A 15,274-nucleotide genomic window follows, 5' to 3' on the forward strand; every position below is an offset into this window, starting at 1 on the left:
GACTGCACTTCCTCATCTCACCTCTCTGAAACCTGCGCTCACCAAGGGGCCTGGTTAATTCTCTGCGTAACACCTTTCAGCCACCTATAAACAGCAACCACACCTTGCTGAAGGCCTCTGTGGTTTCAGCCCTTTTGGACATTCCTCCAATGCCATTTCTCCCCTAGAACAATGTTCCATTTACGTCAAGGTGCCCAGACTGCATAGATCAGGCCCAGTGAGGTCTGACCAGGTGGGGACAGAGGAGCGAGCTGGTTTTGAACAATCTGGCTTCTACCGATGTAGCCGGATTCTATTATTTGGTGGTAGCCACACTCTCCTAGTGACGTACACTACCTTTAAACTACCTAAATTTCCGAAATCGTTTTCCATAGGCTTTACTTTCATGCTACATCTCTCTCCTACATTCATACAATTATGGTTTGGGAACTCAGAACAGGATTTGATTTTTGGTTGCGGAAATTTCACTTTTTTACATCTGAGCCATTTCGAGTTGATCAAAACCTTTCCAAACCCAGATTCTAACATCTAATGTAGGAGATATTCCTAAGAGCCTGATGTCATTAGAACATTTCACCAGCATGTTATGTTCTCAAAAAAAGTCAGTGATGATGATACCGCACAGAATATGGCCAACAACAGGCTCCTTCTCAAACCCCCAGAGGTCCGTCGCCAGACTGATGTTATAGCCCCTTCGCCACCGAACCTGGAATACCTGTCCGCTCGTGCACACTACGCTTCCCTGACTTGTTCACAGGACACCCTGGCATATACGCTTGTTAAAGGTTTTGCATTCCTCTGTGGTACCAGGTTAGCAACCCAATTGAAAAGAGAAAAGCAGCAATGTGGTTAGGATGAGAAGCTCGACATGACATGACTTAATCCTAGAAAACAGAATGCTGCCTCATGGTTCTTCATAAGCCACCTGTTGAATAATGCCTTTTAAAACATGGCCAAAAAAGACCATCAAAGCTATTGGCCTGCAGATTCTGCATTTGGTTTTACTCCTATTTTTGAAAAGTTCCTAGCTCCTGATGTGAAGACCCCGAAGACATTCCTGTTATCTGTAAATAAGCAGCCTCACGTGTAACGTGTCCATATAACCCAGGGTACAGTTCCTTTTGTATCAGGATTTCCTAACAGTCCTAAATCCTCGCTTCCTTGTGACAAGAGCCCGGGCCAAGCACACTCTGAGCTTTGCCCATGGCCAGCTTCAACTTGCAGAATCGCTTTCTCCTAGGGTTTCTTTCCTTTCCACTTGTCTTTTGTTTACATCAGAGTTTAAATGAGCATTTCTTGAAATCCTGAGGGAGATAACTATCAGGAAGGCAGGTCAACGGTTTCTCACACATTCTGCCTTCAGGTAAAAAAAATTTCTGGCCGCAGCTCCTGGAAGGCTCAGTGGGTTAAGCATCAGACTCTTGATTTCAGCTCAGGTCATGATCTCGCAGGTCGTTAGTTTAAGCCCCAGGCACTGTCAGTGTGGCCTGCTTCAGATTCTTTCTCTCCCTTTCTCTCTCTGCCCCTCCCCTGCTCTTTCTCAAAATAAACTTAAAACAATTTTTTAAAGATTTCTGGCCAAAAGATGTCTAAGTACAGCCTAGCATCACCGTTTTATCTTGTCCCTATGTCCACTGTGTGATTTATTCAAAAAACTCAACATTCTTTCCTTATATATTTTTTAATGTTATAATTTTTGAGAGAAAGAGACAGACAAAATGCAAGCAGGGGAGGGGCAGAGAAAGAGGGAGACACAGAATCTGAAGCAGGCTCTAGGCTCTGAGCTGTCAGCACAGAGCCCGACGCAGGGCTCGAACTCATGACCCTTCGAGCATGAGATCATGACCTGAACTGAAGTCAGCCGCCTCACTGACTGAGCCACCCAGGCGCCGCCACAATACTCTTTTCTACTAGCCAGAAGATTGTGCCCTCGACAATCATCTCCTGGCTGCTGCTGCTGCTGCCTCCCACACTGTGGGCTCCCACAATGATATACTGTCGGGGTCGCTCTCAACTTTACATAGGGCTCTTCAGGGATGTCGACCCTGAGACCCATGGGTTTCTGTGCAGCTATAAATTTTCTTGACATAGAGTGTCTCGCTCCACCTCTTCTCTCAAACACCTCAACACTGTCACTTACCACAAAACCCTGCCTCCCACAAATCTTAAGACACCCAGGAAGTTGTTTCTGCTTCCTAGAATCTGAACTATTCTGTTCATTGCAAAGAGTATTTCCAAATGTAAGTGTTCAAGAGCACTGTATTTCACCCCTTCCTGGTTTTTTCCGCCAATAAGTGAATACGTCCCTTCTTCACTTTTTCTATTACTCTGCCATTATCCTCATATAAACTTTGGATAACTGGATTTCTAAGCAACACGTTTTAACTAAACAATCGTTACTGGAACTCTTTGCACAATGTGTTATATTCTTCTGTGTCTAACTATACTCTTTTCTTTCTCCTGATGAAAGTTTTTAGTTCTGGCTGCTATTTCTATAGAGGCAGTATGTCCATGTATTTCCAAGAAAGCGCAGATCTGAGCTTAGTTCCAAAGCACACAGCACATGGGCTTTGTGGAAGCTGTTTCTACCAACTTAGTTTTTTAAATATAATCTTAAATTTACTTCAGAACTTTAGGGGTTTTATGGAACCCAGCTTATTAAACCTCAAAACCTTATAAACAATGAAAATTCTACTGCCCTTTTTAATATGCCATTTCCAAAGAGATGGTGTGTGTGTGTGTGTGTGTGTGTTACACAAAGTGAATTCTCTTATTACTGGGATTAGTCATTGCTGTTTTTTTTTAATGCTGAAAAGTATATATATTCCATGCACAACTTACAATACCTTGAGCATGAAAGCCCATTCTAAAACTGCATTAAAGAAATGTATACAGTAGACACACATAGGGTATCTGGAGTTTGGGAACTTCTTTTATCTACATATCAGTGTTGGAATGAGTGAGGCTCTCACTCTGAGGAAAAGGAAAGGTCTTTTCTTCCCACTGCCCATACAATCCTGCTGACTCAACAAGTTCCAGAGGCCAGGGGAGAATCACAAACCAGCAATCATCCCACGCCCACAGATTTGGTGTCCTCACCTCTGTGTTTCTGCAGCCCGGTCCTCCCTTCTCCATCTTCTGCACTGACCCATTAAAGGGATTAACGCAATATAGGCGTGTGGTGAAATCTTCTAACATGCATTTTATAAAAGGAAATAGAATCTAAAAAGCTTTGGAGTCACTTAAAGAAATGTGTACGTGATTGAAAGAAATTTGAGATGCTTCTGTTTAAACGAAATCACTGAGTTTATGTCTCTGAGAAATTTCAGTAACTATTTATCAAGTGCTTATGGGGATACGACATGCACTAGACTAGGCACCACTGACAGAATACTAATGCGATAGATTCCTGTGCTCAGCCAGACAGATGGTGGCAACCACATGCACACAGGGTGTGCAAAACCTCCACAGGAAGGCGAGTGTCTAGTGTACGGAGAAGGAAGGGAATGAGCCGAGTCTTCTCAGTGAGAGACATCACCCTGAAGTGCATTTTCATTGACTCCCCCCCACAGCTATAGGACGCGGGGCTATTAGGGCTCCCCCTTAAAAAGAAGAGGGGACTCAAGCAGAGAAGTCACATGACCTGCTTCGGCTTCCCAACATGGACATGAGTTACAGACTGGACTTTGAAAGAGGACAGGGGTCCCTTGACAACAGCAGAAGGGAGCATGGTTGAGGCAGAGGGCAAAGCATGGTGGAGTGAAAGTATATGATGGCTGCAGAGAAAGGCAAGTAGCCCCACCTGGCTTGAGTGCAATGCAACCAGAGGGAAATGGAAGTAAGAATGTCAAACTTGGGCACAAAGAAAATAACGGTACAAATAAAAATATATACATATAAGTCTCATGCACAAACCCTATTAATAAATATTATTGCCTAACCCACTTAATGTGGGGGCACCTGAGAGGCTCAGTCAGTTAAGCGTCTGACTTTGGCTCAGGTCATGATCTCACAGCTCGTGAGTTCCAGCCCCATGTCAGTGCTGAGCCTGCTTTGGATCCTCTGCTCTGCCCTCTCTTTCTCTCTCTCTGCTCCTCCCCTGCTCATGCTTTCTCTCTGTCTCTGTCTCCGTCTCTCTCTCTCTCTCAAAAATAAATAAGCACTATCAAAACCAAAAAACAAAACAAAACAGCACAAAAAACTACCCAATGTGGTAGCATTAAAAAAGGTTTACATTTAGGCAGCTCTTTCTGCCCACGGTCCTGTCCCTGTGGTTTAATAAAAACACCTTTTGCACCAGACCAAGAAAAAAAAAAGGTTTACATTTAAAAGAAAATATTCTTGGGGCGCTTGGGTGGCTCAGTTGGTTGAACACTGGACTTCAGTTCAGGTCATGATCTTGCAGTTCATGGGTTCGAGCCCTGTAGTAGGCTCTGTGCTGATAGCACGGAGCCTTCTTTGGATCCTCGGTGCCTCTCTCTCTGCCCCTCCCCAGCTCATGCTCTCTCAAAAATAAATCAACATTAAAAAATTTAAAAAGAAAGAAAACAGGGGCGCCTGGGTGGCTCAGTCGGTTAAGCGTCCAACTTCGGCTCAGGTCATGATCTCACGGTTTGTGGGTTGGAGCCCCGCGTCGGGCTCTGTGCTGACAGCTCAGAGCCTGGAGCCTGTTTCAGATTTTGTGTGTGTCTCTCTCTGACCCTCTCCTGCTCATGCTGTCTCTTTCTCAGAAATAAATAAAAAACATTAAAAAAAATTTTTTTAAAGAAAGAAAATATTCTTGAAAAGATGCTCAACGTTACTCATCATCATGGAAATACAAGTCAAAACCATAATGAGATCCCACCTCACATGTGTCAGAATGGCTAAAATTAACAACACAAGGAACGGCAGGTGTTGGTGACAATGTGGAGAAAGGGGAACCCTCTTGCACTGTGGAATGCAAACTGGTACAGCCACTGTGGAAAACACTACATAAGTTCCTCAAGAAGTTAAAAGTATGATCTAGCAATCACACGACTAGGGACTTTCCCAAGGATACAAAAATATAGATTTGAAGGGGTACATGAAGCCCAATGTTTACAGCAGCATTATCAACTATAGCCAAACAATGGACAATGGAAAAAGCCCAGGATCCATCAACTAATGAATGGATAAAGAAGATGTAGTGTACACACACACACACACGTCATTGTATACATATACAATGGAATATTACTCACCCATCTAAAAGAATGGAATCCTGCCATTTGGAGCAACATAGATAAAACTAGACTATATTACGCTAAGTGAAATAAGTCAGTCACAGAAAGACAACTACCATATGATGTATATGGTAGACGAACATATGGGAAGGGGAAATAAAAGAGAGAGAAACAAACTGGAAGAGACTCTTAAGTACAGAGAACTGAGGGTTGCTGGAGTGGAGGTAGGTGGGGGATGGGCTAGGCCGGTAATGGGCATTAAGGAGGGCACTTGTTGGGATGAGCACTGGGTGTTTGTTGTATGTAAGTGATGAATCACTGCATTCTACTCCTGAAACCAATACTGCACTGTGTGGTAACCAACTAGAATTTAAATAAAAATTTGAAAAGAAAAGAAAGAAAAGGAAAGAAAATGTTCTTTTTTTATACTTTGCCTTCATGCTTTCAGATTTCTTGCAGAAGTCAGAAAAGATACCACTGTGAGGAAATCAAAGAAGGATGAAATAGCAAGTATTTCTTCTTGGGTGAATGTTTCCAGAAGCATACATGTCAGCAATGCCGTCTATCTGACAGAACTGCTTTCCTACTAAGTCTTGGAAAACACCCCTGGTACTTATTGCAAAGAAGAGGGAGGAGTGGCCTATGAGATTGGACAGCTATTTTCTAAAGACTGGGGGCAGCTCGAGAAAATTTTTCCCATCCATTATTAAATGACATTTTGAGACAATCATGGGAGCAGCAACGACAGCTTTGCACCCAGGCTGGTGCCCAGGCCAGTGACATGAGATTATTTCCTGTAATAAATAAACAAAAACAAACAAACAAAATAAAGAGGAAAAAAAAGAACAATGCTAAGGTTAAAAAGAAAAAAGAAAAAAAAGGAAGCCTCCACTCCCTAATTCCACTATGAAAAGCACAGGGAGCAGACACAAGCATTTCTTTGGATTTTGCTGACAAGGAAGGACGAAGGCTCCTCTTTGCATCTTCTGAGGCTGACAGCATCACATCCCTATGGGGTTTCTCTGGCTGGCCCTCCGGAGCATGCTCCTCCCGCAAGATCCTTTCCGCTGAGCACGACCATGAAGGCCCGGTGTGCCAGGGAGGCCACTCTGTGCTCTGAACCAGTGAAGGCTTGCGCTCTTCCTCGCCACGGGCTCTCCGCTCAGATCACTTTTTCATTAAAGACCCTGTGGAGTCCTACCCTTCAGCCTCTGCCAAGGGACAGAACAGTGAGCTGGGGCTGCTGCCCAAGACCCACCACAGCCAGCGCAGTCCCAGCTAGCCTGCCTGGCACAGAACCTCTGACACAGGACTTCCAACCACCATTACGGGTAGAAAACCTCATCATTTGGTTGTATGTTGGAATATGGAAGTAAAAATTTGGCTTAAAAAAAAAAGCCCATGTAAAATCGTGGAAAGCTATAAAGTAGAAGTTAAAAGTCATCCATACATCCAGCCCTCAGAGACAGCCATGACCACCATTTTGGTACACACCCTACATGACTATTTGGTGCCTATCTTTCCATCTGGCTAGCTGCTTGCCTATCCATTTCTTCATTTACACATAAGAAGAAATATATAAAATGTTTTCTTCTCAAAAATGAGGTCATATAGATATACTTTCTCCTCCTTAACAATATAGAGTGCACACCGTCCTAAGTGATTACGTTTGGACCCACATCATGAATGTTAAGAACTGCATGGTAGGCTAGTGCAGGAAAACTCTAATCTATTTAACTAAACGTGCTGGAGTTTAAAAAAAAAAAAGTAAAATGATTTTTATTCTTTAAACAAGGATGAAACATGACAATAATTACTGTATGAAAACATGTTATATGTGACAATATATTACTATCAGTAAGTAAAGGTTTTTTAGAGATGTTAATTATGGCTCTATTAAGAATCCTGAAAAATCAGAAGAGAGAAAAGTACAAAAAAAGTGAAAATGAATAGAAAGCTGAACAGTGAGTCCTGAGTTCTAAGCCAAGTGACACTGTTACTTTGCCATGTGTGGGTTTTTTTTTCCAAATTAAAAAAATAAGACTAAAAGTTTCCTATGGTATAGAATAGTTCATGGCTGGCTCTTCACCATTCCTTCCTTTCGTTTTTTTTTTAATTTCTTTTTTTTTAATGTTTATTTTGAAAGAAAAAGAGAGAAAGAGAGGGGAAGGGGCAGAGAGAGCAAAGAGAGAATCCCAAGAAGACTCTGTGCTGTCAGCGCAGAGCCCAAAGAGGGGCTTGGTTTCAGGAACCGTGAGATCACGACCTGAGCTGAAATCAAGACTTGGACGCTCGACTGATTGAGTCACTCAGGCGTCCCCATGCTTTTCATTTCCTTCCCTTTTAACAGCCTCAGTTCTTTCTCATTCCCAGAATTTCCCCAGAAAAGCTCTAAAACCCATGTCGTTAGCAAAGGAAGTCAGCTGTGCGAGTTCGGGAGGGGACCGTCATGAGGGAACCCCAGAGCAGCACAGGGACAGGAGCAGGCTCTTAGTCAGACTGACCCCGCCGGCGTGTTCCCTCTCTTTACCGCTGTGGGCTGGATGGTTTCCCCGGACACATATGTTAAAGTCCTAACCCGTGGTACCTACAGATGTGTCTTTGTTTGGAAATAGGGTCTTTGCAGATATAATCAAGAAGATGAGGTCACTGGGGTTGGCCCTAATCCAACATGACAAGTTCTTTCATAAGAAGGACATTTTGACAGAAAAGCACAGGAAGACGGCCATGTACAGCCACAGGCAGAGACTAGAGTGACGCTGCCACAAGCCAAGGAGCGCCTGGAGCCACGGGAGGCTGGAGAAGCACGGAGGGACCCTCCCCTGGAGATTCTGGAGCAAGGGCAGCCCCGCCAATGTCTTGGCTTTGGACTTCTAGCCTCCAAATCTGTGAGAGCTACATTTCCCTTGTTTTAAGCCCCCTAGTTTGTGGTACTTTGTTATGGCAGCCCTGGGGAATGAATACACTTGTTAACGGAGGTAAAGCATTTGGAACAGTGCTGGTAAACAGTAAGTCAGTTATTGTTCTTCCCTTCCGTCATTCAGTTAACGGTACCTGAGTCTCTCCACGGTGCAGGTCAGAAACTGGGGGGCTCCTTATCCGAGACTACCCCCCACTTCTCTCTCCTCCCTCCCTTCCCCCAATCAGGAGCCCCAGGTGGAGTAATGGTGCTTCCCCAACATGACTGGAGTTAGTCCCTTCCTCCCCTTTCCACTCTCACCGTCTTTGCTGAGTCCTTTCCCGTCTCTTGCCAAAGGTTCCTCACCTGTCTCCTTCCTCCCTAGGCTCGTCTCTACCCTCACACTGCCCTTCACAGCACCACTGAAAATGTCACTCAAATTAACCAGAACACTCTTCAGTGTTAGACCTTTTCTTCCCTCCCAGGGACTCAGGGTAAAGTTTCACGCTTACCCAACAGGCCCTATGATGTCTGAGTGGAGCCCGCTGCCTTCCTCCCCACCAAACACCTTTTGTTTTTCAGGTGAGCAAATAAGTAACACTTTGAGACTCACTTCCGAAAGTCCGCAAGCAACTTGAGCATGTCATCATTGGAGAGCTTGTTGCTGTCCTGTCTGTAGAGAGCAGAGAATCTGGCATTTTTGTCAAGGTTTCCAGATGCATCCTTAAACAATGTCCTGAAACAGCCAAACAACAGCTCTAAACAGAGCTTCCAAAAGACCAAAATAAATCCACAGCTTAACTTCGGTTTCTATGTGAAGGCTAATTATTATTCCATTGGCTGTAGCTAACAAAAATTTCATTATCTGCAAACATGGGAGACATTTATGCGGATGAACACAACTAACTCAATTTACGCAGAAAACGTTTCCAGCAAATGGCTCGTGCTTGGGCAACAACATCCACAGTCAGATGCTTAGGAAGCAGAGCCCACAAACAAGGGTAATGCGCAGGCCCCCGCCCTGGGCTGCTGTCCAGGCTGAGCTCGGGACACGTGGCTAGAAAGCGGCTCTGCAAGGAGAACCCCCGTCCATCCCGCCAGCCCCCCACACAGCTCTCCCAGCCGGCATCTTCCCTGTCTGTGACTCTGATGAATGACTATTCACATAGGGGGCTTACTTATGTTTTAACTTTACGCATTTAAATCCTCTTTGTCTCTGGGCAATAAACAGAAAAGATGAGTCAGTCTGTCTGTCTGTCTATCTATATCCGCCTATCTGTATCTACATCAAAGGCATAAAAGATAAAGTTGTTACCTTGCTGCCCATGCAAACGGCATTCTGTACTGTCCTAGTCTTTGGCAAGCCTGCTTGGCATTCTTCAGCACCTTCTGAGCAACCTTGAAGACGCGAGAATCAAGATATGAGGTGCTGCACCGCACTGACAGAATTATGATCTAAAGGGCCATCATCACATGTCCACTGAACAAGCTCTTACCATAGTATCAGATGCACGGAAAAGCACAGGGCATGGTAAGGAAACGGCTGGGCCTACGCTAGGTGCAGAGTATTCTGTTGAATGCAATCTTTGTGGCAGTGATTTCCAAAGACTATACAGAATGAGGACTGTTTCCAAAATGTTATGTCTTTTCTTTTCTAAGATGTTGCTTTCACAGGCTGCAAGTAGGACATTTCATAAGCTTTCATAGTTCTTTATGACTGAGGCTTACTTATAAGTTCACTGGGTTATTAACAACTGTTAATTCTTGGAATTGGTGTCAAAATAGATTGCAATACTTAACGTTTAAATGAGAACACTAATGAAAATACTAAGCCGGCATAGCTCCTAATGTGTACCAGCTTATGCAGAGTCCCACAATTTGGGGGACAGGTATTCGTTCTAGAAGACATTATAGGTGCTGACTTAAGTTAGGCCAGGGTTTTCAATTGCTATAGTCTTATTTTCTAAGTATAAACTTACTGCTGTTTTCACTTCTTGATGATGAATTTTCATTTGTTGTGGGTTGACTTATCAACCCCATTGTCCACAGGGAAGCAGATCTGCTTTGGCCTCAGATGTGTGCAGGGCAGGTCTGTCAATCAACTATACCCCTACTGCTAAAGCAGAGGACAGACCCTATAGGTGCTCGTACCGGGGCACTGCGCTGCTACCAATGCAAAGTCTGATTCCGTCAGAGCGGTATGTTCAGGGCCTTTTACATTACGTAAGCACATGAAAAGTCAAACCAGCTCTGGGGACTGTGATCCCGTGCCTGTGAACCAATGTGTGTCAGAGTGGCTGCATCAGCAGCGCCTGGGAGCTTCTTGGGAAAGCAGAGTCTCAGGTCCCAGCCCAGGCCCTGTGGGTCAGAACCTGCCTTCTGACCACACCTTTGGGGGATCTGCGCACTAGGTTTGAGTGGACTCGGAACACAGAGCCGTTTGTCTCTAGGTCAAACTGAAAACCAGTTGGGTGGATCTAGGCCATCAACCCTCTCTGGGCTCCATTTTCCCCACCTAAGAAACGAAGGGCGTGAGCCACAGTACTCCTCACTATCCATTCCAGTTACCAAACATTATGACTCTAGCACGGTCGTGCTGTGGGAGTGCTGCCCTCACAAATGAACTGGAAACACGTCTTGACTGAAACATGTCCTCTAATTCCTCCACTTCTTCATCCGGTAGGGCACATTCTTGCAGGGCTCAGGGGACACATGGTCACAGGGGAAAATGGCCTACCTTCTATTTTCAGATAGAAACTATTATTTTTAGGTTTATAACAATAATGACATATTGTGGAGTCAAATGCAGTATTTCCATAAAACTTAAAACTAAAACCTAGATTTCAGATAAGTTCCACTCTTTCCTGTGGCAAACAGGGTCTGAGCCCACAGACTTACTGAGGACGCAAATAGAACATAAAGTATGTAAAAGACTGAAAAACTCATTTTTGCCTTTGGTTCCCCGCCCCCCGCCTTTTTTTTCTTCTTCTTTTTCAGTCTAGTCATGATCGACACCTACAGAGACTTTTCATAAGAATTTCCTTCTCCAAGACAAATTTTACTCTAAATGGTGTTCTAGACCATCCTGGAAAACAGGAGAGAAATGATTTTGGCATACGTAAGAAAATCCTCCTTCAGTAATATCTCTGCCAAAAGTTCTATTCTGACAGAACATGGCTGACAGCAGAGAGATAGAAAACCTATTCTGATATAAAAAGGTTAATCTTTGCCTTAATTTAATGCTTTGGAGGAGTGAACGCATGGAAGAATGTACACATGGCAGAGCTCTGCGTCGCATACGTAAGGAGGGAAGAGCCGGCTTCCATGGGTGCTCAACGGGCACTGGAGGGCGTGAAGGAGAGCAGCCCAGGGTGAAATGTGATTCTGCACCGTCATGAGCTGCCAAATTTCAAGCCGTGCATATGGCAGGCAGAAGAGCAAAGCTGGGGCCCTGGGGCCCTGGAAACATACCACATACGCAGTCAGGGGAGCCCATCTCATCTTGGGCCTTCAATAATTTTGAACTAAAACACTGAAGAGCTGAAAGAGCTTCTCATCCAAGGTTTAACAAACCTGATTTATAAAATAAGATAGCTTCTTCTCCAGAGACCGAACTTGACTCGGCTGTATATCAGCCGGAAAGGCATACTCCTGGTGGAGGTAGTGTGCCTGGGGAAATGGCTCTCCCCTGGCTGGGGCTGTGATAGATGAGAATGATGACCTCATCTTGTGTCAGTGTCAGTGATTTGTAGCATCCCCAGTAATGTCTTGTATATTTAAAAAAAATTTTTTTTAGTGTTTTATTTTTATTTTTGAGACAGACAGAGTGTGAATGGAGGAGGGGCAGAGAGAGAGGGAGACACAGGCTCCCAGCAGGCTCCAGGCTGCAAGCTGTCAATATAGAGCCTGACGTGGGGTTCGAATCTGTGAACTATGAGATCATGCCCTGAGCTGCAGTCAGACCTGAACTGACTGAGCCACGTAGGCACCCAGCAATGTCCTGTATATTATCTGTGTGATCTCAGTGCTGTTCCTGAGAGGAGGTGGGGCACGTAGTCATATCATCTTTCAACAATAAACGGGACACTGGGGCCCAGAGAGGTGACATGACTTCTCCAAAGTACCTAGGCTGGTTAGGCACTCAGCACCCAGGTCTCTGACTCCTACAACCTTTTCGTTAACTACCCCCTACAGCTGGTGGACACAGCTGGGGTGTACGGCCGGCCACAGAGAGCACGAGGGGAAGCTCTGATTCAGCTCAGGAAACATCCCTTAGAGGCTTTGGAGGTATCACCTCCTGCCACTGACCAGTCCTTGTCAGTATATCATGGCATCTCCCAGATGAGCATTTATAAAAACCACCGTAAAGCCAGCAGAGACAGCACTCTATGGCTCACTGTGCCAGGTAGCTCAATGTGCTGGAAAGGGATGGTCAGGTGCCTGTGGTCACCTAGCTGTGGGGCACCGAGCAGGTAACTCAACCTTAGTAAATCTCAGTTTTCTGATGCCAGAAAAGAGCTCCTGGAGTAGATCCCCTCTAATATGCATGTCTGTATGTCCACACCAAGGTGCTCCCCAAGTAGTGAGCACTGCACCAAAGTAAGGGAAATACACCAGAGAGCTTGTATGTTTCCTTTCCCTCTTCTACCCAAGGTCACTTCTGTCACCTCGACCTGCTCCATGTGACCAAACAGGGGGCCTGAGGCACTGACCTCACTGGCCAGACCATCTGAGCCAGACCATCCCCTAGCCTCCAGCCTCACTTTTAAGTGTAAATGGACCCAAAGATTAATTCCAGAACCCAAGAGACACATCATGCTGAATGCACTCTATCTGAATAGACTGTATGTCCTCTTTAATGAGAAAGCTTACTGTTGAGCTGATGATTCCAGCTTTGTCAATTATTTTAGGATGTTAGGATTGTCTAGACCAATGAAGGATTTTATTTACATATAAGACTACTTTTCAATGAAAATTGGACACATGAGGTTAAGAGTAAATCTCTGTAAAGAGTGCACATCTTTTAAACTATAAAAAATATAAATACAACTGGCTAAATAAATAAGGCTTAACTCTGATTTCTTTAAGCCTTTCTATTTTCACAGAGGGCCCTTTTACTGAATTGCTGGTTTATCATCACAAAGCATGAAAGTAGCTCATACCTTAGAAGAGTCTGAACTTTTCATGTATGGCTCGGCGCCGTGTGTGATGCTCCCCTGAAGCACTTTTTCAATTCTAGCCACCAGAAATATATCAGGATGAGGGCACGTGACCGAAAATATTCCCTAGGGAACAAACGATTTTCTGGAGTGAGAAAAATGCACGCCCACGTTGAACAAATCCCCTGAACATGAAACGTTCTGAAGCAACAAAGAGTGCTAAAACAGGCTATTCAGAGGCACTCAGGGCTTTACCGCTAGGTCATCATATGATCAAAAAGGCAATTTGGTCGGGGGGTGGGGCGGGCAACTATCAGGAAGTTTAGGAAAAAAAATTAGAAATCAAATATTACTTCTTCTTCTCTCAGCTTGCCTTTCTCCTGCCTGATTATATATGCTGTCGATATAACCAATGGTCTCATTTCCCCTAGCTGTGTACTACAAAGTATCATTATGCATTCACACAGCAGGTGCAAGGTCAGTCTTGGTAGGGAAGGCTGCAGGGCTCCGGTCCCCCACCTGCTTCGGATACTGCATGGCAGCTTCGTGAAGGATGTCCTGAAGGGCGGGTGAGCTCTTCCTGCCACCGTTCATCAGAGCCGGCGACGTGGTGGCCAGCATCTGCCTCACGGAGAAATGGTTCAAGTCCACATGGAAATCAGCAGAAATCTTTCGGTTGTATTTTATGTCAAACAGAGACAGAGTGACAAAGAAAGGCTCGACCTGAACAACAACAAAAAACAATCCAGACCATCACTACAGCTCAAACTGCCTGGAAAAGAGAATATGCTATCAAAGAAGAAACCTATTTATGATTGTTGCTATAAATTACTGCTCAAGAGAAAGGAGTCTCCATCCCTACCCTTTGTCACAAATATCCTGTTCCTGAGGCTAAACAACCTTCCACATCCGGATTTAAAGGCTGCACTTCTCTGATCAGGGACTAGGATTTTCTGTCCAGACTGCATTGCAACTGGCATATCTGCTGTCTCTATTTTCTAAAATTCATTTTTAAGAGGAAAATTACATTTGTAGTGGGTCCTTCTTCATTTTCTGCAACACAGCATTGCAAATTGAAAGATAAATCATTGCACTTGACAAGAATTCTTTTCCCAAACTTCTCTTCAAATGGCTTCACTTCCGGCTCAGCTGATGTGAAGTCAAGCTTCTTTAAAAGAAAACGTAAATACATAAATGTATTATGTTCACATTTTTTTAAAAAAAAATCACATAATAAATGTATCTTGAGGAAACTCCATAAAATATGGAAAAGCTATACTCATTTAACTCACAATAGAGCTACTATTTTATAAGTTTATATAGTTTATAACAGTGGTCAAATAAATGATGGTATATCTACTCCACAGATTATCATATAAAGCTTAAAAATTATGGTTAGGAATGACTCAAGTGTCCATCAACAAATAAATAAACAAACAAAATCTGGTATATACATAGAGTGGAATATTATTCAGCCATAAAAAGGAAGGAAATTCTGACACCTGTTGCAACATGGATGGACCTTGAACACATTATGCTAAGTGAATAAGCCAGACACAAAAGGATTTTGTGTATGGTTTCACATAAATGTGGTTCCTAGAGCAGGCGAACTGATAAAGACAGAAAGGACCACGGAGGTCACTAGGGGGTGAGGAGAGGGAGGGTTGGGGAGTTAGTGTTTAATGAATACAGAATTTCCACTTCAGATGATGAAAGAGTTCTGGAATGGATGGTGGTTATGGCTGCACATCAGGAACGTACTTAATGCCATTGAATTGCACACTTAAAAATCATTAAAATGGTAAACTTTTGTGTATTTTATCAAAACAGACAAAAAATAGTCAAAAAAGCAAAAACATAGGGTTATGAAATCTGTGAAGCAACACAGACATTTATTGTTAAAGTAAACAGGGAAGAAGCTCTATAAAAAAGATCACAAATGTAAAGGGGGGAAGATACAGGAGAAAATACTACAGAGCCGTCATCCCCTCTGGGCTGCTCTGATCCCCTCT

General features: G+C 43.9%; 1 protein-coding gene across 10 annotated transcripts in view; it reads right to left on the reverse strand.

Annotated features, from left to right (window-relative positions):
• Positions 1-15,274, reverse strand: part of DOCK9 (dedicator of cytokinesis 9) — a 180,204-nt gene that overhangs the window by 93,593 nt on the left and 71,337 nt on the right. For all 10 annotated transcript variants that reach the window (XM_077753879.1, XM_077753883.1, XM_077753877.1 and 7 more), the window contains exons 11-15: positions 14,290-14,430; positions 13,782-13,985; positions 13,266-13,388; positions 9,419-9,501; positions 8,717-8,839 (exon numbers count right to left, since the gene is read on the reverse strand). In XM_077753879.1, coding sequence (XP_077610005.1) covers positions 8,717-8,839; positions 9,419-9,501; positions 13,266-13,388; positions 13,782-13,985; positions 14,290-14,430 — 674 coding nt within the window. The remainder of the gene's footprint in view (positions 1-8,716; positions 8,840-9,418; positions 9,502-13,265; positions 13,389-13,781; positions 13,986-14,289; positions 14,431-15,274) is intronic.

This window comes from Crocuta crocuta, unplaced genomic scaffold, assembly GCF_008692635.1.
Source record: "Crocuta crocuta isolate KB4526 unplaced genomic scaffold, BGI_CrCroc_1.0 scaffold31, whole genome shotgun sequence".
Lineage (NCBI taxonomy): Eukaryota > Metazoa > Chordata > Mammalia > Carnivora > Hyaenidae > Crocuta > Crocuta crocuta.